The 27031-nt window shown below is 41.8% G+C and overlaps 1 protein-coding gene across 3 annotated transcripts in view; it reads left to right on the plus strand.

Annotated features, from left to right (window-relative positions):
- Positions 1–27031, plus strand: part of tlcd4a (TLC domain containing 4a) — a 66461-nt gene continuing 39430 nt past the window's right edge. Inside the window, exons 1-7 of one of the 3 annotated variants that reach the window (XM_080195270.1) lie at positions 1–242; positions 8430–8574; positions 12267–12418; positions 13920–14081; positions 17047–17136; positions 21613–21671; positions 24909–25003. In XM_080195270.1, coding sequence (XP_080051396.1) covers positions 13933–14081; positions 17047–17136; positions 21613–21671; positions 24909–25003 — 393 coding nt within the window. In that variant the 5' untranslated portion in view covers positions 1–242; positions 8430–8574; positions 12267–12418; positions 13920–13932. Of the gene's footprint in view, positions 243–7786; positions 7839–8429; positions 8575–12266; positions 12419–13919; positions 14082–17046; positions 17137–21612; positions 21672–24908; positions 25004–27031 lie in introns of those variants that run through there. The other 2 variants (XM_080195272.1, XM_080195271.1) reach the window with 2 other exon arrangements.

Below are 27031 nucleotides of genomic sequence, written 5' to 3' on the forward strand. Positions count from 1 at the left end.
ACTAAACCGTCCCATTTGAGGGAAGAATTAAAAAGTGGAGTTAGTTAGCTGATGAGACGAGGCTCCAAGCAGTTTGTGTGTGGTGAAAAGCCCACATTGAGACCAGAAAGGACTCGTTTGATGTGACTTGTAGTTTGAAGGAAAGACCCTGGTGGTGAAAGGAAAAACTATATTAAGAGAGAGAGAGAGAGAGGAGAGGAAAGAGAGAGAGAGAGAGAGAGACTCAGCCTGCAAGACACATGGTAAGAAATGAGAAAACATTGTTCATCAGGGAAGTGTTTCTGAAGGATTGTGGTTTAATTTGAAAGGGAATAAATATGGAAAGTACCTTTCTGTGTATCCAGGTGAAGGGAAGGCAGAGTGGGACTGGGAGGAAACCCAAGTTGCAGAGATCTGGAGGGTTTCGGGAGCAGGCACGGCTGCTGGAAGCTGGGAGGATTCTCCTGCCGGCGGGCTGGCGATGGGGAAGGGGGGAAACTGGCAGGATAACGGCGAGGAGAGTCAGCGGGTGTGGCCGCCGTTGCCGGGGCGACGGGGTGGGGGGGAGGGGGCCCCAGGCCGGGCCCCCCCGATGAGGGCGGCCCAGGCCTCGGACTGAGGCTGGCGGTGATACTGACCGCCATCCTGCCCGGCGGCTTTCACCGAATAACACATCCCCCTCCCGGCGTGTGGATGGGTTGGCGGTGAGCCGGTTTTCCACCCCCCCCCTCCTCCAGCCCCCCCCCCCACCTCTCCATCCCTCTCCACCCCTCTCCACCACCCTTCACCTGGGGCCCACCTGAGCCAGACAATTCCTCCCCCCCCCCCCCCCCCAACCCCAACCCCACATCAGGACATCAAACAGGTAACCACTGCAGGAGGGAGCAATTCAACTCTATAGTCTCCATAACCTTCCCTGCTTTACATAATCTGAGGGGTGTTTGGTGAAAGGAGGGGGTATATCTACCTCTGAAAATGCTATGTATGTTTGTATGTATGTATGTTTGTATGTATGTATGTATGTTTGTATGTATGTATGTATGTGGGTGGGTGGAAGCAAAAAGGCAGCATGTCGTTGGCGCTGTGGTTAGCTCTGCTGCCTCGCGGCGCCAGGGACTCGGGTTCGATTCCCGGCTTGGGTCACTGCCTGTGTGGAGTCTGCACGTTCTCCCCGTGTCTGCGCGGGTTTCCTCTGGGTGCTCCGGTTTCCTCCCACAGTCCGAAAGATGTGCTGGTTAGGTGGATTGGCCGTGCTAAATTTTCCCTCGTTGTACCCGAACGGGTGCCACGGTGTGACAACTAGAGGATTTTCACAGTAACTTCACTGCAGTGTTAATGTAAGCCTACTTGTGACACTAATAATACATAAATAAATAAACTCAATCACTGTTAACCTCCCCCCCCCGCCAGCTGTTGTGGAGAGGTGGATGGGAACACTGGCAATTTTTAGCAAACTGTTTGTTTTTGTTTTGAGAGTTGCTTTTTGTTTAATTATTAAGCAGGAAGAATGAGAACAGAACATAACCAACCAGTTTTCTCTTTTTTTAAACAAAGGGCCATCTGGGCTTGAAATGTCAGCTCTTTTCTCTCTTTGCAGATGCTGTCAGATCTGCTGAGATTTTCCAGCATTTTCTCTTTTACTGTCAGATGCTAGCATCCACATAATTTGCTTTAATTCTCTCTCTCTTTTATGGGAAGGCAAAGGGTAGTGGGGAAGGGAGGTCAGCATGAACATAAGAACATAAGAAATAGGAGCAGGAGTAGGCAAACTAGCCCTTCGAGCCTGCCCCGCCATTCAATAAGATCATGGCTGATCTGTCGTGGCTCAGTTCCACATTCCCGCCCTCTCCCCATAACCCTTAATCCCCTCTCTTATCAAAAACCCATCAACCCGCGTCTTAAAAATATTTAGCGAGGTAGCCTCCACCACTTCAACGGGCAGAGAATTCCAGAGATTCACCACCCTTTGAGTGAAGAAGTTCCTCCTCAACTCCGTTCTAAACCGCCCCCCCTTTATCTTGAGGCTGTGCCCCCTAGTCCTACTATAAGAACATAAGAAATAGGAGCAGGAGTAGGCCAACTAGCCCTTCGAGCCTGCCCCGCCATTCAATAAGATCATGGCTGATCTGTCGTGGCTCAGTTCCACATACCCGCCCTCTCCCCATAACCCTTAATCCCCTCTCTCATCAAAAACCCATCAACCCGCTTCTTAAAAATATTTAGCGAGGCAGCCTCCACCACTTCAACGGGCAGAGAATTCCAGAGATTCACCACCCTTTGAGTGAAGAAGTTCCTCCTCAACTCTGTTCTAAACCACCCCCTCTTTATCTTGAGGCTGTGCCCCCAGTCCTACTATCCTTTCTGAGCAGGAAGAGTCTCTCCACCTCTATCCTATCCATCCCATTCATCACCTTATACGTCTCAATGAGATCTCCCCTCATTCTTCTAAACTCTAACGAGTACAAGCCTAATCTATTCAGCCTCTCCTCATAGCTCAACCCCCTCAACTCCGGCATCAGCCTAGTAAACCTCCTCTGCACTCCCTCCAAGGCTAAAATATCCTTGCGTAAGTACGGCGCCCAAAACTGCACACACTACTCCAGCTGCGGCCTCACCAATGCCTTATGCAGCCGCAGCAAGACCTCCCTACTTTTATATTCAATCCCCCTCGCGATGAAGGCCAGCATCCCATTCGCCATCCTGACCACCTGCTGCACCTGCAAGCTGGGTTTTTGCGACTCATGCACAAGGACCCCGAGGTCCCTCTGCACCGTCACCTGCTGCAGTTTTTCTCCACGTAAGTAATAATCCTTCCTACCATTATTCCTATCAAAGTGGACCACCTCGCACTTGCCAACATTAAATTCCATTTGCCATTTCCTGGCCCATTCGCCCAGCCTATCTAGATCCTTCTGTAGACTCTCCACACCCTCCGCACAATTTGCCTTTCCACCAATTTTGGTGTCATCAGCAAATTTCGACACCCTACACTCGGTTCCCTCCTCCAGATCATCTATATAAATGGTAAATAGCTGAGGCCCCAGCACCGACCCCTGGGGCACTCCACTAGTAACCAACTGCCAATCCGAATAGCACCCATTGACCCCCACTCTCTGCCTCCTGTTTGACAACCAATCCTCTATCCACGCTAACACCCTACCCCCAACTCCATGCCCCCTGACCTTCTGTAATAACCTCTTGTGAGGTACCTTGTCAAACGCCTTCTGAAAATCCAGAAAGACCACATCCACCGGCTCTCCTCTATCCACCGCCCTAGACACATCCTCATAGAACTCCAGTAAATTTGTCAGACACGACTTCTCTTTAACGAAACCGTGCTGCGTCTGCTCTATCAAGCAGTTCCCCTCAAGATGCCTCGTTATTTCCTCCTTGATGACGGATTCTAACATTTTACCTACAACAGACGTTAAACTAACAGGCCTATAATTCCCCACCTTTTGCCTGGCACCCTTCTTAAACAATGGCGTAACATTAGCCGTTTTCCAATCTTCCGGCACTTCCCCGGAATCCAGCGACGTCTGGAAAATAACCACCAAGGCATCCACTATCACCTCCGCCATTTCTTTCAGGACCCTCGGATGCATTCCATCCGGTCCTGGGGACTTGTCCACAATCAGCCCCTCCAGTCTGTCGAGCACCACCTCTCTAGTAACAGTAATGTCATCGAGACCCTCCAGTCCTACCACCTTTCCATCTCTAACATCCGGCAAATTATTCACGTCCTCCTCTGTGAAGACCGAAACAAAAAAGTTATTCAAGACCTCAGCCATATCCCCATCCCCTACCACTAAGTCCCCCTTCTCATCCTCTAAGGGACCAACGTTCACCCTCGCCAGCCTCTTCCTTTTTATATATTTATAAAAACTCTTGCTATCCTTTTTTATATTAAGCGCTAGCCCTTCTGAGCGGGAAGAGTCTCTCCACCTCTATCCTATCCATCCCATTCATCATCTTATACGTCTCAATGAGATCTCCCCTCATTCTTCCCCTCAATGAAACAAAAATCAAACCCAGGTTGCGAACAGAGAATTTTAAAGTCTGTTTATTAATGTCACGAGTAAGCTTACATTAACACTGCAATGAAATAACTGTGAAAATCCCATAGTCGCCACACTCCAGTGCCTGTTCAGGTACACTGAGGGAGAATTTAGCATGGCCAATGCACCTAATGAGGACATCTTTTGGACAGAGGGAAGAAACACCCACAAACACGGGAGAACATGCAGACTCTGCACAGACAGTGAGCCAAACCACGAATCGAAACCTGGTTCCTGGTGCTGAAGCAGCAGTGCTAACCACTGTGTGGGGACAAAAACTAAATTCTTGCTACCCCCAGCTATCTGGAGAGGTGGATGGAACACTTTGGGAGTTCAGGGACTAATACTTAACCCCACTGTGGATTTTTTTTTTGTTTTGGGAGGTGCTCTGTATTTGGTCATTAACCAGGAAGTATGAGAACAGACCCAACCAGTTTTCGCTTTAGAGATTATAGAAACCCTACAGTGCAGAAAGAGGCCATTTGACCCATTGAGTCTGCACCTGCCACAATCCCACCCAGGCCCTACACCCATATCCCTACATATTTACCACTAATCCCTCTAACCTACGGGTCACTAAGGGGCAATTTTAGCATGGCCAATCAACCTAACCCACACATCTTTGACTTTGGGAGGAAATCGGAGCATCCGGAGGAAACCCATGCAGACACGAGGAGAATGTGAAAACTCCACACAGATGGTGACCCAGGTCTCTGGAGTTTGAAGCAGCAGTGCTAACCACTGTGCTACCCAGGTTCCTGGAGCTGTGAAGCTGCATGGGTTTCCTCCGGATGCTGCCCAATAGGAAGGCAAAGGGAGTTAGCATGAAGCAAAAATCAAATCCAGATTGTGGGCAGAGAATTGTGCTGTAGATGGGAGGGAAAGATGTGAGGCATTCAAATTGATAGCAAAATGAATTATTAGTTAAATGTTAAAAATTTGCAGCATGCTGCTGTGCAGAGGGACCTGGGTGTCCTTGTGCATGAATCACAAATAGTTGTTTTGCAGGTGCAGCAGGTAATTAAGAAGGTCAGTGGAATTTTGGCCTTCATTGCTAGAGGGATGTGTTTAAAAATAGGGAGATTATATTGCAACTGTATAAGGTGAGGCCACACCTGGAGTACTGTACAGTTTGGTTGCCTTACTCGAGAAAGGATATACTGGCACAGGAGGGGGTGCAGAGGAGATTCACTAGGTTGATTCCGGAATTGAGAGAGTTGGCTTATGAGGAGAGACTAAGTGGATTGGGACTGTACTCATCGGAATTTAGAAGAATGAGTGGGGATCTTATAGAAGCATATAAAATTAAGAAGGGAATAGATAAGGTAGAAGCAGGGAGGTTGTTTCCACTAGGTAAAACCAGAACTCGGGGGCATAGTCTCAAAATAAAGGGGAGCAGATTTAGGACTGAGCTGAGGAGGAACTTCTTCAGCCAAAGGGTTGTGAACCTGTGGAATTCCCTGCCCAGTGAAGCAGTTGAATGTTTTTAAGGCAAAGATAGATTTTTGAACAGTAAAGGAGTTGAGGGTTATGGAGCTGAGTCCACAGAAAGATCAGCCATGATCTTCTAGAACAGAGGGATCTGGGAATACAGATACATAATTCCCTAAAAGTGGTGTACAAGTAGATAGGGTTTTAAAGAGTGCTTATGGTACATTGGCCTTTATAAATCAAAGTACTGAGTATAAGAGTTGGAATGTTGTGGTGAGGTTGTATAAGACATTGGTGAGGCTGAATTTAAAGTATTGTGTGCAGTTTTGGTCACCTAATTACAAGAAGGATATTAATAAGGTTGAAAGAGTGCAGAGAAGGTTTACAAATATGTTGCTGGGACTTGAGAAACTGAGTTCAGAGAAAGGTTGAATAGGTTAGGACTTTATTCCCTGGAGCTTAGAAGAATGAGGGGAGATTTGATAGAGGTATATAAAGTTATGATGGGTATAGATAGAGTGAATGCAAGCAGGCTTTTCCTACTGAGGCTAGAGGAGAAAAAAAACTAGAGGACATGGGTTAAGGGTGAAGGGTGAAAAGTTTAAAAGTAATATTACGGGGGGCTTCTTCACACAGACAGTGGTGGGAGTGTAGAATGAGCTGCCAGATGAAATGGTGAATGCGGGCTCACTTTTAACATTTCAGAAAAACTTGGACAGATACATGGATGAGAGGGGTGTGGAGGGATATAGTCCAGGTGCAGGTCAGTGGGACTAGGTAGAAAAATGGTTCAGCATAGCCAAGAAGGGCCAAAAGGCCTGTTTCTGTGCTGTAATGTTCTATGGTTCTATCTTATTGAATGGCGGAGCAGGTTCAAGGGGCCAAATGGTCTACGGCTGCTCCTATCTCTTATGTTCTTATTAAGGGAGAGAATTGATCTGATTTATTATTGTCACATGTATTGCGACACAGTGAAAAGTATTGCTTCTTGCCTGCAGTGCCATTCATAGAAAAGCAAAGGGTGCGGAATGTAGTATTAGTCATAGCTAGGATGTAGAGAAAGATGAACTTAAGGTAAGTCCATTCAAAAGCCTAACGGCAGCAGGGAAGAAGCTGTTCTTGAGTTGGATGGTATGTGACCTCAGACTCTTTGTCTCTGTCTCCCTCCCTCCCCCCTCTCCCCCAAAGCTTGAACTTTTGGTCTGTTTGGGAAAGTGGGCTAATGAGTTGATGTAAGCACTGAAAAATACAGATATTCTTTATGAATATCAACATGTGAAAAGTGGAGTTTTTCTTTTAGTTTAGTTGAATACAGAATGATTTGAATTCTTTAATTTCTTCACTTGTACTGGCTTGCCTGAGAATGGCACCACACTGTTCTGGTATCATTTGTATAATTTTGGGCACTGCGCCCATTTACCATACAATTCTGTTGTTTTTGGGATTTAAAAAAAGGTAATGGAAGGGCAAGGGGAAGGCAAACATTGCCCTTGACAGGGTGGAGATGAGTTGCCTTGAACGTACAATTGCTGTGCTGTTAGGTAGGAAAATGAGTTTGTGCGGAGGCCATCCAATTTGCTTGTGGTGAAATATTTTAGTGTGTGATGCAGCAGCCTATGTATGAGGTTATTCATAATGAATACTGTCATCAGTTGCATGTTTGAATACAGCTCCTGCAGGCTAAGCCCTCTTGACCTGGTGGACTACAGAGTTAGAGTACAATTTTGGCTGAGATTCCTTCTGTGGCACTTTCTTGATTCCAGCTAGTTTGTTCACCAGAGACATGAAGCTGCAATAAATCTGGCACAAGGATGAAAAAAACAGTGCTGTGTTTACATTACCTTTTTCAGTTGGCAAGTGCATACTCTGAAAGCAAAGACACTGTTATTAAAATTACTTCTGAGTTTTCTTGTATGGCACAATGCATCATCTCCACAACTGCATTGTTAGAAATTACACGAGCCAGGCTGCTTATCTTACTGATTCAGCATCTGATGCGAACTAGGAAAAGAGAGTGGCAACTTATTGGCACCTATTGAAATTAGAAATTTCAGTTCCACTCAACATTTTTGGCATTATGTTCTTAGTGCAGACCTCAGGATATTAGTATTTCATCTGAGTAATAATGGGAGGCTTACTCGTATGACCATACAGTCTGCGATTGGATGTGCCTGCAAATTGCCTTTTTCAAATCCTCGTTCAATGAGGATGCTGGTACAGTAATATAGTTCATGTATTGGTTGGCAGCTTTGCTTGCTAGAGTCACAATCAAACAGTGGGACAAGAGTACATAACTGTATTAGATCTCTGAAAGCAGGTTTCTAATTCAACCAGCTCGATGGAGGAAGAATCTCTCACTCAGTCATTCTAGTAAGTGAATTGAATTTAGACATTTTAATTCCACTTCAGTTCAAGTGAGTTTATGTCCATTGTACAAAACTTTTTTTTAAGGAAAAGGCGCGGAATGTCTTAAGAGGAGATCCTCTTTTTGGGGTTTTGATTTCTGGGATGGAAGGCTTTATTTTTAATAGATTTTAAAGTTTTCTGTTGTCAAGTTGCATGCTACATTTCTGGTAGGGTGAGAATTACTTTTTAAAGAAGAGGCGTGTATTTCGATTGTTGGAAATCTAGGCAACCTACAGGTGATGTGTCTTTAACTAGAAGGATATTGAATAGTAACATGAATTGTGTTTCTCGAGCCATATTTGGATTTTTTTCCTCAGATGTGTAGAGATCTGAAGAATTAAACATTTCCCCTCTGATTACTGTTAGCTGTACTAACACTGCTTTTATTTCTTTGAAGTTTATAAATTGATCCATTTAATATAATCTGACATTTTAATTCCCTGTCAGCAGGTATTGGGGAGTGTAGAAGCATGTAAATTGATAGTCTAGTGCGAATTACATTAGTTACGTGTGTCTCTTCTTACGAGGTCTACCCTGCTTACTTTTCTCATTTAGCCTGACTTGCATACAGAAAATTGGTTAGACATACAGAAACCAAGACTGCTGAGATACTGGCAACCTTTGAAGTCTCGATTATTTTGTCTTACTGAATCTCCAGGACAACAGTGTAACCATTCAACTCTTGCTCATCAATACTCAGGTAACATGTTAACACATTTACCATTGCATAATGCCTTTACATTTTAGCATAATGAAAGCTGGCGCATAGATTCAATTATTTTTTTTTCTGTTTCCTGTCCTTTCTTAGTCTCACACCACCTCCTTCCCATCCCTGCTCCCATTGCAACCCGTTTAAAACCCATTTACACCCTAGGATTGGTAGACCTGCTCAAACCAATATCAAAAAACAATGCTCACCATTTACTTTGGATTTTTTTGACCTGTTTAGTTTATATAAGGCACCACTTCCCTCCTCCATTTACTCATGGTGCAGTTTGTTTTAAGTTATTGTATTAAAGAAGGAAAACTGGAGACGAATAAATATTTATCGTACTGTGTGATTCATGTACGTGATACTCAAAAAAACAGTTTTGGATTCAAAATGGAATCTTGCTGTGTAATTTTAACTCCATTAATTTCAATTTTGTGAGCAAGATGTTTGGAGGCAGGTTTTTAAGAAATAGATGCATTGCACAAAGGTATTCCTTGTACTGCAGAACAATTGATCTCTTGGATTCTTTCAGTCGGACCCTGATTGTTCACAAGAATGGTGAAGAGCTTGAAATCCTAAGTTATAATGCCTGCATGTCATTCCCTGAATAGGAGGCAGAGCTTGGTTTGCGTGCGTGTAATTGCATGCAAATGAAAGCTCTGTTTGTGCATAAACGTGCATTGGACTGTGTGTTAATATCCAATGACATTGAAAAAAATGTTCAATTTTGGGTCAGAGTTGATAGGGCAGTTAGATTTTTACTGATAGCAGACAACTTAGAAAAATGAGAAGAAGTCATTCAGCCCATTGAGTCTGCACTGACTTTCTGAAAGAGCATTCCACCCAGGGCCTTCCCTCCGCCCTATCCCTGTGATCCCGCTCATTTACTTTGGACACTAAGAGGCAATTTAGCATGGCCAGTCCATCTAACCTGCACATCTTTGGACTGGGGGGAAACTGGAGCACCCAGAGGAAATTCACGCAGACACAGGGAGAATGTGCAAACTCCAAACAGACAGTCACCTGAGAGTGGAATCAAGACCTGGTCGTTGGCGCTGTGAGGCAGCAGTGCTGACCACTGTGCCACCATGCAGCCACTTGTAAGATGTGTTTCTCATCTGGGAACATTAAGTTTGCTTCACACCAGAGGTGATTCCACAGCAGTTTGTGGAATGGAACCATCTCAGATACATGCATGGTATTTGCATTATAATGATGTTTAAATAAATTGCAATTGGTGCAAAGACTATTGTGTGCATTGCATTATAAGTATCTTTATGGTAGGATGGAGGCAGAGTGATGTACGGTGGGCAGGATTCACAAACGCTCATTCATTGTCGAGTTATCATGAGTTAAATGTTGACAGTAGCTATGGCAAATAATCCAAAGATATCATTTCTCTTGTGCAAAATCAGCAGTATATTGGTGTGGTTTAAAAATAATGTTGGATTCTGTGCTGGAATAGAAATTGAAAAGAAGACCCATCATAGTTCACTTTAAAATTGAAGTATGGTACTCAATTGCTTCACATGATGAGGGAATACCTGGACAGTTTGGTGGGTGGTTATATTGTGATGTGAATATTCTCTTGGATGATTGTCTTTGTTAGATAAATGTCCTTGATCAGCAGTATAGAGACATAGAGGTAGGAACAGACCCTTCGAGCTTGTTCTGCCATTCATTATGATCATGGCTGATCGTCCAACTCAATTGCCTAATCCTGCTTTTTCCCCATAGCCTTTGATCCCATTTGTCCCAAGTGCTATATCTAGCCACCTCTTGGATACATTCAATATTTTGGCATCAGCTACTTCCTGTGGTAATGAATTCCACAGGCTCACCACTCTTTGGGTGAAGAAATGTCTCCTCATCTCCATCTTAAATGGCCTATCCCGAATCCTCAGACTGTGACCCCTGGTCTGGATTCTCCCGCCATCGGAAACATCCTCCCTGTATCTACCCTATCTAGTCCTGTTAGAATTTATAAATCTCTGAGATCCACCCCCGCTCATTCGTCTGAACTCCAGCAGAAACAATCCTAACCTAGTCAATCTCTCCTCATACGTCAGTTCCACCATCTCTGGAATCAGCCTGATTATGTTATAATCTGTGCCTGATTATGTTATAAGAACATAAGAAATAAGAACATAAGAAATAGGAGCAGGAGTAGGCCATCCAGCCCTTCGAGCCTGCCCCGCCATTCAATAAGATCATGGCTGATCTGTCGCGGCTCAGTTCCACCTTCCCGCCCTCTCCCCATAACCCTTAATCCCCTCTCTTATCAAAAACCCATCAACCCACGTCTTAAAAATATTTAGCGAGGCAGCCTCCACCACTTCAACGGGCAGAGAATTCCAGAGATTCACCACCCTTTGAGTGAAGAAGTTCCTCCTCAACTCCGTTCTAAACCGCCCCCCCTTTATGTTGAGGCTGTGCCCCCTAGTCCTACTGTCTTTTTTGAGCGGGAAGAGTCTCTCTAATTGCCCAACTTCAACCAAACCAAATTAATAATGATTGACATTAGTTAACGGTATGTCCCATTCAGATTTAAGTAAGCATTTAGAGCTAACATTGCCCTATGATGTGAATTGTTCATTTAGTAAGACTTTGTAGTTTCAGCTGGAGCTACATGGTCTGAGAGTGTAGTAGTTTTCTTTGTAGAAGAGATCAGAAATGTACAATGGACAATTCATAAGACTCCCAGTGCATAACCAGATACTATGTTGTTAAAATAATTGCATTCCTATAGTGCCTTTCAGGACATCCCAAAATGCTTTACAGCCAATAGTGCACTTTTGAAATATAGTCCCTCTTTTAAAGAAGCTCTGGAGGTGACTCATAATTGTGAAAGTACAAATTTGAGGAAACTATGTGAATTTTCCACCTTTTGTTGTGTTTGAAATTCAAGTGTATTAAGAGCATTTCCATTATGCACTGTGGCAGAAGTGTCACCAAGGGCTGAAACAAAATGTGGAAATTTATTTTAGTAGAGAGAGGTAAGGAGAATAGTAAAACAAATAAATTCCACAAAGCATCATCAATATAGGTAAATTCTAACCAAAGTTTGCATGTAATGTTGCCAATACACAATATGTTCTAAAAAGAATTAATAAAGCCAACATTCAGTTCACTGACTTCTAACCCCCATCAACAGAATCCAGCTTCACGGAGTTGAAGCTCTGTCCTTGGATAATCTCCAAAGCTGCTTAACTGATATAACACAGCACATGAGCCTGGATTATGAATTAAGCATCACTGTAGCGATAAAATAAATTGGCAACAGTTTCCAGAGTACATTAGGGTGAAGCAAGATGCAGACGTCGAGGTCCAAGTACCTTACCACTTACGAGCTGCGCTGTAACAACTTCACCAATAGACTCTGCACTGAACTAAGAATGTGAAGTTGCAGTACTTTCCCATTAAGCATGGCAGAAAAAATAGAGCTTAAACATTTAAGTATTAGTGAATTTTTAATATAAATGTCATTATTGCTGCCTACCAGCCTCTGCCACTTAAAACTTAATTTTACAAATGTGGGGGGTCTAATTTCTTCAGAGTTTATTTGTGATTTTAACAAAGCCTTTTTCCTGTTTCTCGCTCCTTAATCTCATCTTTCTTTCTCTCCATTACTTCCCCTTCTGTACGTGATTTGAATCGAAGTTGTACTTCTTGGTTTATAGTTGTTTTACACCCTGCGTATGCTTGTGAGGAATTCGTCCATCTGGTTGAAAAGCCAAGGCATTTCCTGATTGTTCACATTTGCCATGCTGGATCAGATGCCGAATGACAGCTGCCCACGTCCGTGAAAACTTAAGTGGGAAGTGTCATCAAAGTGAGCATCAAACTTTGTTTCTTGCCAACTGCTGAGTTTTGGCTATTGTGCAACATTGCATAGCACCAATTAACATGAACTTCCTTCTCTCCTTCACCTTCAGCCGTTAGGGAATGGATCATGTTTAAAGGACACATGTTCACTTTCTCTCACACTACTCTTATCACTTCAAACATTGATTCCAATCAAAGAAGTATTTGCAATGTTTAGATTTGAAAGCTGACAGGAATTCTTCCTAGTGTTTAGACAAACTTTTGGGCACACGTGAATCTGTCTAAAACTGGATGGGAATGGTCCTGGGATGCTAAAGTTGTTATACAAATGCACCTAACCTATATATTTTTGAACACTAAGGGGAAATTTATTGTGGCCAATCCACTTACCCTGCACATATTTGCATTGTGGGAGGAAACTGGAGCACCTGAAGGAAACCCATGCAGGCATGGGGAGAATGTGCAAACTCCACACAGACATTCATCCAAGGCTGGAATCAAACCTGGGTCCCTGGTACTTCATTTCTGGGGGGGTTAACGACCCTGCCTTATAAACTGGGGTTCTGCTGAATTCCTGGTTAAGTTGCAGCGGCAGAGCATGTGAAGGTCTGAGCAGATTTCTAGTGCTTGCTTCCCTGAATCCCTGCTGAATTTTATCCTTTCAATAGCTGATGCCTTTCCTTTGTTTGTAGTTGCTTGCTAAATCACTTTTCCAAGTCCGTTTAGATTTGCTGGTTTTCGGACATGAATTGTAACCCTTGTGTTGCATTTAAGTAAACCATTTGCCAATCATTTGACATGTCTTCCAAACTAAATTAACTTACAAGATATTTAAAAATTTATCTTATCTTCTCTATTTCAGAGCATGTATGTTGTCTGAACTGAGCACTTATGTGTGTTTATTGTCATTTGTATGCTTTGCAGTTTCTGAATTGCTTAATATTTAACTTGAGTAACTTTTTTCCTCTCTGCTTAAACACAGATGGATGTGATGTGTCTGTTTTATAAACAGCTTTTTGTTTCCTAATTTCAGATTCCTGCATTGTTTTACTTGAATCAACACGTTATCTCTTAAATGTTTTACAAACATTGCATCTGTCTTCATCCCAAATGATTATTTGAATTTTTTTTAAATCTGTACTTAGTTTTAACATTTCCATTCTTTTTTTTAACCATGTTGCCTGCTTTAATTTGATCTGACTTCAAGCCTGAATTTATGCTTTCATTAGGTCGTTCAGTAATTTTTGGTTAAGTTATAGATCTGCTAACCATGATTGGATTCCACGTACTTTTTTGGAAAATCCATGACATCTTCTTTGCGGCTGTCTGTGCTTTTGATCAGAGATTAAAGGGTGATCAGAGATGTTTGAAATGTTTAATTTGGGCTGACGCTTAGTTTTGAACTGTGGAAGTAAATATGAACTTAGTAATGTACTTTTGGATTATTGAAATTTTGAAATTGTCCTCTCTTTGCTTGGAATATTTACCACTTTTTCATTTCCTTACAGAGCTCCAGTTGTCATGGCTTCACTTGATTGGCTCATTGTCGCTATAGCTAGTTTCACTGTGTTTCAAATTATGTTCCATTGTTTAAGTGCAAGGATATCTGTATTTTTCTGCAAGGGCTATCGAACACTGACTGACATTCAGAAGACTGAATGGAACTCCAGGTATTCACTCTTGAGATTATTTGTGGGGAAATATATAGCATGTGAATAGATTAATTCAAACAAAGGCACATTTACAACCTCATCTGCAGAGGAGTAAGTTTTTTTTTCCTAATTATAATCCTGACGTAAGGTTTTTTTTTGTTAAACCTTAGAACTAATTTTTTTGTAAACTTCTGCCATCCTCAAGAATCCCCCGCACACCAGCCCCAGGTATCCAAGCAAATGGTCTGGTGACTTGCTCGCTGACTCTGATAGTGCTTCTATGTTCCCGACCAGTCACTGGTCCGTGACTATGGTGTAGGGTGGTTAATTGTTTTGATTTGTTCCCCTACACTGACTTAAAGTAATAAATAAACTTTAAAAGTGTCACAAGTAGACTTACATTAGCACTGCAATGAAGTTAATGTGAAAATCCTCCAGTTGTTGCACTCCGGCACCTGCTTGGATACTCTAAGGGAGAACATCTTTCAGACCATGTGAGGAAACCAGAGCACCCAGAGGAAACCCACGCAGACACGAGAAAAATGTGCAGACTCCCCACAGAGTGTCCCAAGCTGGGAACCAAACCCAGGTCCCTGGCACTTTGAGGCAGCAGTGTTAACCACTGTGCCACCCACCTAATGACTAGCATCAAACTCTTTGGTGATAATTGTATTTTCTGACACTCATTATGTTGTCTAATCTTTTAAAAATAGAGAACTTTTGAGATGGGACAGATTTTCTGATGTATAATGACTCACCAGACATCTTTATTTAGTAATACTAAAACTTTATTTAGTACTTTGCTTTAAAGGTATAATAAAGAATATCTAATAAATGGCAATTTTAAAGGTGGAGCTGCATAGTGGTACAATCAGACATGCTCTTAAAACCAAGCTTCATTTAATGGTGACACTTTTCATAAAATCTTTGTGCTTTAAAATATTTGTAATGGGTAAAGAATAAAAGTAAGACAAGTTTATTCATTCTTGAACGTATTTATTTCTGGGGTGTTGACTAAGATGGCCAAGGCTGTGTTTATCGTTCCATCCCTAGATGTGATAATCTTGTTTACAGTTGATTATTTCAGAGCATTTAGAGTTAACCATGTCACTTCTGTGTAGGAGAAGAGGAAGTTGGTTGAGTTTTACAAAAAAATCCTGGTTATTTTTCTTGATGTTAATGCACGAATGATCAGGTTTAGTGAATTTAGCTTCATTTGCCATGGTAGGGTTTTAATTCACGACCTCTAGGTTGCCTGTTCAATAACATAAAACACTACACCTATTATTAATGCCTAATTACTTTCCTTCAAAGAAATGAGAGATTTGCTAAACATCTGAAGGGGAGCAGTGCAAAGAACTCTAGTTTATTTAGTGGAGACTTGCATTGTAAACAAAAGAAAACAGAACACTTTAGCAGGCACTGGTTTCCTAATTGGATGTTCATTGTTTTATAAATGGGGGAAGTTTCTGAAATGCTGTTCATATTAAATCTTATCTGTCTGGTTATGTACAGAAGTTCATATGCAGATGGCTGGTTTAAGAATGTATAGTGTGGAATGTGCTCGGCATAGAGATCATCATTAGAAATTGTACTGTGTTTATTTCAGAGTTGGTGTTTCCTTCTCGTATCAGGATTGTAAAGTATTTGAAGAGTTTTTAGATTGTTTCCGTTACTGGTAGATTAGGCTTCCTTTGTTTGGATTGTTGGGCTTACAACAAGTATGTGATTTTATCTTTGAGGTGTAGCATTAAGTTCTTCAGTAGTGAATACTTCCGCTTTTGTATGCAAAGAAGTGCCTTTTTGTGGTCATTAAGTAACGCAAATGAGTGACACCACTCAAGTTCATGCTTGCGTAAAGTTAAGCTATCTCCAACATGATGGACAGGAATAATTTTGAACTCCATCGCACATGTCACCAGAACTGATAGGATCGTAGAATCAGCACAGAAGGAGGTCATTTGGTCCATCCAGTTTGTGCCGATCACAGTCCCTTGCAGGCCCTATCCCTATAACCCCACTTACTTACCCTGCTAACGCCCTGACACTAAGGGGCAGTTTAGCATTGCCAATCAACCTAACCTGCACCTCTTTGGACTGTGGAAAAAACTAGAGCACCCAAAGGAAACCCACGCAAACTGAGAAGAAAGATTGGGGAAATTGGGTTTCTCTTTTCATGTGTGTAGGTGAATTAAGAGCAGAGCTGATGGAGATCTTTATAATTGCAGAAACTGTTCCTATTTGTAGGTCAGTCTAGACAAGGGAACAAAAATACCTATTGATCTATTGAACTAAGAGTTTAGGAGTAATATCTTCACAAAATAGTGGTTGAGGTAGGTAGGATTGACTTATCTAAGGACAGGTTTGATACATATGTAAGGGAAAACAAACAGAGGGTGAGAGATAGGAAGTGATAATGAGAGTAGCTGGAGGACTGTGTGGAGCATAAAGTTAAAATTAGGAATCATTCTTTTAGGTCAGAGACAAGAAGAATGTTTTTCTTTGCAGGTTGTGCCACTATGAAACTCCACCTCAGCAGGCTTCGGAGGTGGTGGATCATTGAGTGTTTCTGAGGTGGAGGTGGATAGATTCTCGGTAGGCATGGGAATCTAAGGTTAGCGGGAATAGTTAGGAATGTGGAATTCAAAACACAAACCGATCAACCGTGGTTTTATTGAATAGTGGAGCAAGAGACCGAACAGCTTACTTCTGCTTCTCTTGAGTATGTTTGTATAAATATTAACATAGAATCAATCCACACCATAGCTTATGTTTTACTTCTATTTAAAGAATGTTGTTACATTGAAAATGTCTTACTCACAAAATTCTTCTGCTGGCTGAATCTTGCAGAAATTATTAATGAATTTGCTGCATTGATACATGTGATTTTCACTGATAGATTTGAATGTTCCCTATTAAACTGCTCGTAGGCTGTACGGAATGGACCAATGATGCTGAAATCTACGTTTTTATTGCTTTCTAGGGTGGTATCCACATTCCACGCTCTGGTGGTTGGGCTATTGTGTCTGTACTTGTTGTGGTTTGATGATGCTGTTAATGCTGATCCTATCTGGTAAGTCACCTAGTCAGCCTGGTTAAACTGGGCCTGGCTACTTAAGCCTTCATTTCAGTGGTCAGAAAATTTGTTGTAAAATGAGGCACCGTTTAAATGAAACACAACTTTTCTCTGTATTTTTGCTGGATTGTCATTAAATAACCAGCATAAAGCCTCCCATTGCAATGTTCCAACTGTTACAAACCCTGTAGAGGTGGATAACCTTTTTAAAAGTGATGGATGACTTTCCCAGAACCAAAAGAGATGATCTAAGAAAGATTTCACATTTTAAGACTTTTTATGTAAATTGAATCAACATAGATCAAACAGATGAGGAAAATATACTTTCGCATTAAGAGTTATAGCCCCTTTTTTCTGTGCACCTCAGTTCTGGCAGATGTGTGCCATGACAAGATGAAGTCCAAAGTTACTCCTGCCTCTCCAATAGGTTCATTTCTTCCTGCAACACCAGGGTTGAAGTTTCTAGGATCCTGCAAAAATCAGCCTGCTTCTTCCAGATCCAACTCACCAGCAAGGCCCACTTATTGACTCCTTGTTCCTTCAATCTCAAAGTTCTGGTGGTTCTGTTCCCTTCCATTTGAACAGACCATGAACCAGAATGACATTCTGCTTGGTTGTTAACACGAAAATAGTCATTCTCTCTCTTTGCAGCAGCAGCTTTGCTTCTCCATGCAGCATTATCTGTTCTGTATGTGTGTGTATGTCTCACTTTCTCTGGGTGTCTTAGCAAATAGCAGTATCAGAATGAAAACTTGACATTTCAATAGGTTTCTGTTTGAGTTTCTCCCCCTCTGCAACCAAACCACAGGGACGTATCTCAGAGCTAGCTGGGTGCTTGCAGAATTCTCAATTTTACATGAAGTTAAGAGACATTTTAAAGCAGAACAGGTTTGTAACACTATAATGCACTATAGTTCATAACACTATAATGCAAACAATATGTACACGGATCTCTAAAAGTGTAGCAGGCAAGTATATAAAAAAATCAAAAACGTCAATGGAATGTTAACATTTATAACTAAGTGATAAAAAAGAGGAAGCCCCTTGCTGCAGTTTTATTTTGTATTAATTTATGGGATGTGAGTATCACTATTTAGACCAGCATTTATTGCTCATCCCTAATTGCCCTTCAGAAGATGGTGCTGAGCTGCTTTCTTGAACAGCTGCAGTCATGTGGTATAGGTGCACCCACGATGCTTTTAGGGAGGGAATTTCAGGATTTTGACCCAGCGACAGTCAAAGAATGGTGACATATTGCCAAGTCAGGACAGTGAATGGTTTGGAGGGGAATCTCCAGGTGGTGTTACCATACATCTGCTGAAGTTGTCCTTTTGAGATGATAGCGGCATGTGTTGGAAGATGCTGTCTTAAGAGCCTTGTTGAGTTCCTGTGGTGTATCTTGTAGCTGATACACACTCCTGCCACTGTTATTGCTGGTGGAGGGAGTGAATGTTTGTGAATGGGGTGTCAGTCAAATGGGCTGCTTTGTTCCGGATGGCATCGATTATTGTTGTAGCTGCACTTATCCAGGAAAGTTTGATTTGATTTTTTTTGATTTATTATTGTCACATGTATTAACATACAGTGAAAAATATTGTTTCTTGTGTGCTATATCGAGAGAGTGCGGAATGTAGTTTTACAGTCATAGCTAGGGTGCAGAGAAAAATCAACTTAATGCAAGATAGGTCCATTCAAAAGCCTGACCACAGCAGGGAAGAAGCTGTTGTTGAGTCGGTTGTATGTGACCTCAGACTTTAGTATCTTTTTCGTGAAGGAAGAAAGTGGAACAGAGAATGTCCGGAGTGTGCAGGGTCCTTAATTATGCTGGCTGCTTTGCCGAGGCAGTGGAAGTGTAGATAGAGTCAATGGATAGGAGGCTGGTTTGCATGATAGATTGGGCAACGTTCTTGACCTTTTGTAGTTCCTTGTGGTCTTGGTGGAATAGGAAGTTGTGATACCATCAGAAAGAATGCTTTCTCTGGTGCGTCTGTAAAAGTTGATGAGAGTCATAACTGACATGCCAAATTTCCTTAGACTTCTGAGAAAGTAGAGTCATTGGTGGGCTTTCTTAACTATAGTGTCAGCATGGGGGGAGCCAGAACAGGTTGTTGGTGATCTGGACACTTAAGAATTTGAAGCTTGCGACCCTTGCTATTTCGTCCCTTTTGATGTAGTCAGAGGCATGTTCTCCTTTGCTGTTCCTGAAGTCAATGACAATCTCCTTCATTTTGGGGCACTGGTGCTGAGGATAATTGTGGAGGAAATGTTGTTGCCTATCCTTGTTGATTATGGTCTGTGAGTTAGGAAGTTCAAGATCCAATGGCAACTCCCTCTGCAAAGACCCAGGCCATGGAGTTTGGAGATGGGTTTCGTGGGAATAATGGTGTTGAAGGCTGAACTGTAGTCAATAAAAAGGAATTTGACATCGGTGTCCTTGTTATCTAGGTATTCCAGGGTTGAGTGCAGGGCCAGGGAGATGGCGTCAGCTTTGGGTCTGTTGTAGTGGTAGGCAAACTGTAGTGGATCCAGGTAATCTGGGAGGCTGGAATTGATTCATGTCATGACTAGCCTTTCGAAACACTTCATATTGATGAAAGTGGACTATATTCTGTCATACTCCTGACTTGGGAGTCAGGAGATGAGTTACTCGCTGCAAGATTCCACTCGTCTGATCTGCTCTTGTGTATATGGCTAGTCAACTTCAATTTCTGGTCAATCGTAATCCCCAGGATGTTGATCGTGAGAGATTCAGTGATGCTAATGCCATTGGATGACAAGTGGTGATGGTTAGATTCTCTCTTGTTGGTAATGATCATTAGTTGGCACTTGAACCAACTAATGTTACTTGCTACTTGTCACCCCAAGCCTGGGTATTGTTCAGGTCTTTCTGCATCTGGACATGGACTGCTTCAGTATCTGAGGAGACACAAATGGTGCTGAACATTGTGAATCATCAGTGAACATCCCCGTTCCTGACCTTATGCTGGAAGGAAGGTCATTGATGAAGTAGCTGAAGATGGTTGAGCCGAGGATGCTATTTTGAGGAATTCCTGCAGTGTGATGTCTTGGGACTGAGATGATTGGCCTCCGGCAATCACATGCAGATTGCAACTGAAGCCGAAAATATTACCAAGGTTTCAAGGGTTAGATTGTGAGGATGTTGCATTCAGTACTTTTGTTAGCTGAACTCATTAAGGGGTATAAAACCAAAGTCAATGGAATTGCGATTGAGATCAGCCATGACCTTATTGAATTGTGGAACAGTTTTGAGGGACTGAATAGTTTACAACTAAAAAATAAATAGATATTTTAATGTACTTTCCTAATTTTGTTCAGTTGATGTGAATGAGTAGTTCTGCTATTTGTTTTAATGTCTGGCCTTAACAAAATCACAACAAATTTGAAGATGTTCGTGTCAGCAATGAGGCCAAATTTGCGAATGAAGATGGCGAGAGTTTTCTATTTAAAAAAAGCCATTGAAGTTTCATTTTGCCCTTTAATCATGGACCTTGATCTAAACTTGTTCGGACTCAATACCCTACGCAGTCAGATCATTTGACTAATTCATGCTTCATGCTTGTTCACATTTTGAATTAGTGGTTGCAACATTAAACCTTAAGAATGTCTTTATCCTTCTGCATGGTTGAACTTTGGGCATGAACGACAAATTAAAAATTAAATTGTCAGTATTGTTTGTTTAGAAAATTCATTCAATTGGATGATTGCTCAGAATGTTGAATAAGCAAAATATTGTTTTTCTCAATTAGAATATCAAATAGAAAATAATTAATTTGAGTATGAAAATCCTGCTCATGGTGGAGAAAAATGGAAAAACATAAAACTTCCATTATATTTACCATATACATCTTTAGTCCCTTTCTTTCCCCTTCAAATTGCGGCAGTGGTTGGCTCTGCTGCCTTGCGGCGCTTAGTGATTTGGGTTCAGTTCCAGCTCGGGTCACTGTCTATGTGGAGTTTGCATGTTCTTCCCGTGTCTGCATGGGTTTCCTCCGGGTGCTCCGGTTTCCTTCCACACTCCAAAAATGTGCAGGATAGATGGATCGGCCATGCTAAATTGCCCCATAGTGTCAGGAGGACTGGCAGGATAAATACACGGGGTTACAGAGATAGGGTCTGGGTGGACTTGGTGTAGTTTGATGGGCCCAGTGTCCTCTTTCTGCACTGTAGGGACTCTATGATCCTTCCCTTATCTATTCAGGCACTGATTTCTTGTTGGTGTAGAGTTTCTAATTGATAATTGCCTTTGAGAATTTCAATTGGCAATTATGAATAATTTGGCAGACCATTGATCTAATATGCTCTTCTAACAACAGTTGCTGAAACAAATCTGGGACTAACCTGGCCTATTGTGACTCAGTAGTATACAGATTCCATACTGAAAGCATGATTATATTTGTATTTATATCAGCTCATATTTGTGAAATGAAACCTTCTGTTTCTTGCTATTTACAGGGGGGAACCTACATGGGTAAAATTAAATGTTGGTCTAACTGCAGGCTACCTCATTTCAGGTGAGTATATTTTTATCTGAAAAGCATTTTCTCCTGTCAAATGTTTTACTGAACTGGAATATTTTGTAGTTATTGTGTATGTCACAGCAACATCTGAATTTGTTCAGAAACTAGGAAATTAAGGCCAGTTGCTTTGTGACTACGTCAGGTAAGGACTGCGATATTTGTGCCTCGCTGTTACTGGGTTAAAGTTTCTAAGAGTCCTGAAATGGCATGAAAGTACAAAATCAACACTTGTCAGAGGGAGATTGAAAGCATAAGGCAGATGTTTTAGGGTGTGTGGATGTCAAATTAAATTTGGTGAAAGATCTTTATCTGGAATGTTAATCTGTCTTTCTTCAGATTGTGATGAACCTCCTGTGTATTTCCAGCATTTCTAGGTCTGACTTTATTTGGACTAGAATTTTCTTTTTCAAGAAAAATCCTTCCAACTTTTGTAAAACAAGACTTTTCATAGAAGCGTAGAATCCCTACAGCGCAGAAGGAGGCCATTTGGCCCTCATATTTACCTTGCCAATCTCCCTGACACCAGGGTCAATTTAGTATGGCCAATCAACCTAACTCACTCATCTTTTGTTTGAGAATGACCTGAAATGTTTGTTGATTAGTAAGATATTTTATTGTTAAAAGCGATAATCAATTGGGCTTTAATTTCATCCTTTCACACTAACTCTATTTGCTTTGCATGCATAATAGAAGTTTCACCAGTGTAGTTTTGGTATAGATTCAGATGGAACTTTCACTTATTACCACTGCACTGGACCTCTTATTACCACTGCACTGGACCTTATGATTTGTCTTGAACTAAAAAACCTGGAATTGGAGTAACTTGATGCCTCAGTCTTGCTCATTTTTTTTCCTTTTGTTTTTGGAATAAGTCCTGTGCTGGTAAGCTTTTTGTTTTTATCTTCAGGAATTTGTTTTGGTTGGAGGTAGTTTCTGTGAGGGGGGGATGGGGAAAGAGAAGAATGAAGAGATTCTGTTTTACATTGAGCTGATGAGCTCCAAAAAATGCCTAAGCTGTTTTGTGAGTCACATAATGGGGTTAAGAAATTTTACTGCAATTCATAACAATTTATATGACTTTGAGGATCAGCATACTGCAGCACTATTTCATACGTGTAACGAAAGGGGTACTCATTTTAATGTAAACTACTTAGAATCCTATAAACCATACAATGCAGAAGGAGGCCATTTGGCCCATCGAGTCTGCACTGACAACAATCCCACCTAGGCCTTACCCCGCACTACATCACACATTTACCCCCACTCATCCCTCTAACCTACATATCGCAGGACACTAAGGGACAATTTAGCATGGCCGATCAACCTAACCCGCACATCTTTGGACTGAGGGAGGAAACCCACGCAGCCATGGGGAGAATGTGCAAACTCCACACAGACAGTGACCCAAACCGGGAATCAAACCCAACTCCTTGGAGCTGTGAAGCAGCGGTGCTAACCATTGTGCCACCGTGCTGTTCAGTACTTCATTGCTTGTTGACCATACAATAAGAAGCAATTGTGTGTAATTTTAACACTTGTTACAAGTATTGTTTGTCATCAGTTTGCTAGAGATTTGGTATTTCAGGTCAGTAAGCAGCTATTGTGGATTCCAAAATGTAAAGCACCAAAAACTGCTTTTATTCTCATTTGCAATAAAAACCACGGATTTTAGCGAGCCTACCACCCATGTTAGAGAATGACTTTTGTCGAGTCCAAGCTAAAAATACTGGGCATGAAAGGCAAGCCAAGACGTAGTGAAGTTTTGAAGACTGACTCTATTTGAACTGTTAACTTGCAACGTGCCACTTGTAGAGAAGCATTTCCAGCATTTGTAGTTGGCTCTTGGTTCCAAATTTGTGACCATCCAAATAAGCCATGGGGTTGGGGAGTGCTTTCAACGTGAGATAAATCATGTTAATACTGTTTAAGCATTCAAAACATTTAGATCATTTTAATAACATAAGCAGCTGTTACAAAGTATTTGCAATGGGAATCAGTTTGTTTGGAGACTGATCAGCCTGGCGCCAATGTTCTAGTGCTACTGCGTTTGCAAATTGAACGCCTTGATGTCCGTTGGAATCACCCAATTAACACAGCTTTATTGGAGGGCATACAGGACTACTTAAAGGAGCCCTTTAGTTTTCACCTCATTTAACTTCTTTATAATGACTTAGCAGAAATGCTTGCTGCCCATTCTGCTGATGTGTGGATACACACTCTTGTTTAAATATACTTCAGTAGCTTGTGTCATATTTAACTGAAGGAACTAAACAATTTAAATTCCTGTTGGGCTACATAGATTTATTCGACAAGCTGCATTCTCCAATGCAGAAATTCTTTGCATTGGACTGCATTTGCAGCATTGTTTAGGAAAATGGGTGGAAACTAATATTTTCAGTAACTTTCATAAAGCAAGTTGCTTGAGGAATTCGGATGTAATTTTAACTAAAGTTATTCACAGCCATTTCACTGACAGGTTTCGGAGGTTCTTCTTTGAAATAGTAGTGTCACGCTTTCAATTCATTAGTTGTCACAGTGAAAACCTGATCGATTTATGTATTATTAGATGAGATTTTCCCCCCACAAAATTCTTACGTGTCATAAAAGTGTGAAAATTGAAGTGTTTCCCCCTCATTTTTACCCCACCATCATTGCGGCATTGTCGCTCCTTCACACCAACATGGGCCACTGGCATCAGGACTCTCCCGATGAGTCCCCACCCCCATCATGACCCTCCGCTTGCACAGCTCCCCCCTTGCATAGCTGCATCATTCCACCTCACCCCTGGATAAGTGCTCCTCATTATTGTGTATATTCCCCCATCCCTTTGTCCCGATACACATGGTACCAGGAGGGCACTGCCCAGTCATACCCCCGACCATCTGGGAGCCTCCAATTTCCCCCGGCTGGCCATGCAAAGCAGTACTGATTCTCGCCAGCAAGGGTGGAGGCAGCTGTGCTGGAACAAGTAGGTCCTTTTAAATTTGTCTCGCCGACAAAACGGGACATGAGGACAGTAAACCGATTTGTGCCGGGTGCAAATCAGATCTTTCCCCTCGTGCGCTACCTTCCCAGCTGGCTATGCTGATCAAGTGCATGGCGAGCCAGTAAGATTGTGCCCATTATCTGTATTTTAGTGGTAGGCTGCCGAGGCTTTGTTTGAGCAACTGATTCAACCTCCAGAACACAACTAATCCCTTTTCTATTTTTTGTTTTGCATTGGTTTTCCAGATTTCCTGCTTATTTTATGGTACTGGGAAGCAATTGGAGACGTTTACTTTATTATCCACCATTCAACAGCGCTGTATGCTTACTACTATGTACTGGTGAGTGCCATATTAAACAATGGCAGTATTTGTGGGCAAGAAAGGACCAAGGGGAAACAGCAACAGACTTGTGCTTTAGCCAGCAGATTATATTAGCAATTGACCAGTTCAGATTGATGGACCAATAATGAGGCAAAAACCAAGTACAGTGGTTGGATTAATTAATGTTGTGGCTGACTATTGAATTGATCTCAGAGTGATTAATTGGTGACATTCTCATCATGACCGTTGTGGAATTGAATTTGCTTTAACCTGTGTGTGTACATTACATTTTTGTTAGCTGTGAAGAAAGGAGTTGTCTCAAACATCCCAAAGCACTACACAGGTAATGAAGGTGTCGTAAAGTCAGAAGCCAAATTATGGCCAACGTGGAAAAAATACCATACGTGCCTAGTAATCCAAAATATGTTTTGACAACATATTACTTACACTTGTGCATTTCTATTTTGTTATTTATTCCCTGGACTGACAATTGAGTTATCCCAATTGGATCCTTACTGGAAATCTTAAGTTTGAACATGGAATAAACCTTGTCAAAAGTTAAAGTTATCACTTGTGACCCAATGATCTGGGATGTAATTTGCCACTGGTAATACAAAGCAAGGATTGGTTCTCGTTCACTGGGTAGCAGTGGTCTTGCTTCTGAGTCACAAGGTTCGAGTTCCACTTCAGGGCTTGGACACAAAAGTCAAGGCTGACACACCAGCTCGGCACTGAGGGAATGCTGGACTGTCAAAGGTGCCATCTTTCAGATGAGACGGTAAAGCAAGACCCCATCCATCTGCTCAAGTGGCTGTAAAAGATTTCAAAGAAGAATGGGAGAGTTATGCCTGGCATCCTATCCAATATTTATCATCTCAAAAAAATCTGGCCTTTACTAAATTACTGTCTCCGGTGCACAAATTGGCTGGCACACTTCCTACAGCAGTAACTACACTTCAAAAGTAATTCATTGCAGTATGGTGTGTTGGGATGTCCAATGGTCATGAAAAACATAATATTAATGCAAGATGTTTTTATTCATACTGTTAACTAATTTTCCTGTTTGACTTCAATATTCCAAGAAATTAGCGTGTGATAATTCTTGCAAAAGTACATCTTGGCTGCCTGACGGGAATTAGTTCTTATTCAGAAATTTACTGTAAACAAAATTGAGATTGAGGTTAAAAACAGGAAGTGCAGGAAATACTGAGCAGACCAGGCAGAGTCTGTTGACAAAGGGAAAAGGTGAACGTTTCAGGTTTTTGATCTCTCATCAGACCAAGGGGACATACCAAAAGGCTTGTGGTGAATATGGTAGTACAGTGCATTGGTGCTATTGTCACTGAATGAGATCACCCTACAGCTTAGATGTACAAAGGGCACATCCAGGCCAGTCAATCTGTAAAGTCTTCTGTATGAATACCTAGAGACTGGTGACAAAAAAGTTTATTTATTTACTAGTCACAAGTAAGGCTTACATTAACATTGCGATGAAGTTAATGTGAAATTCCCCTAAAGTTGAGAGAGTGTTTCAGAATTTAGTTGACCACGTAGATTTAGATGTAGATTTGGTTCTTTATGACTCTGTGCCAATGTCCCAGATTCCCCCATCCCTATCCCAGAATATGCTCTGTCCCGATGCAGAACATATCCAGCAAAAGTCTCATGAAATCTCAAAGAATTCAAGTGAAACAGGAGCAAGGAAATCTCCTGTGCTTACTACTTACCTCTGTCCTTCAGCCAGTGCCTCCATGATGCGGAGATGCTGGCGTTGGACTGGGGTAAACACAGTAAGAAGTCTCACAAAAGCAGGTTAAAGTCCAACAGGTTTATTTGGTAGCAAATGCCACTAAAAAGCCACGAAAGCTAGTGGCTTTTGCTACGAAATAAACCTGTTGGATTTTGACCTGGTGTTGTGAGACTTCTTTCCATGATGTGCACCCAGGGCATAATTTAATGCCAGTGGTGGTGGCCCTGTTGGCTGGCCAGAAATCTGGGGCAATCATTCCTTGGCTGTTTCTGGGAGTTCCAACATAATGTCAGGCA

This window comes from Carcharhinus amblyrhynchos, chromosome 9 (genome assembly GCF_965287045.1).
Source record: "Carcharhinus amblyrhynchos chromosome 9, sCarAmb.v2.hapA, whole genome shotgun sequence".
NCBI classification, from domain to species: domain Eukaryota; kingdom Metazoa; phylum Chordata; class Chondrichthyes; order Carcharhiniformes; family Carcharhinidae; genus Carcharhinus; species Carcharhinus amblyrhynchos.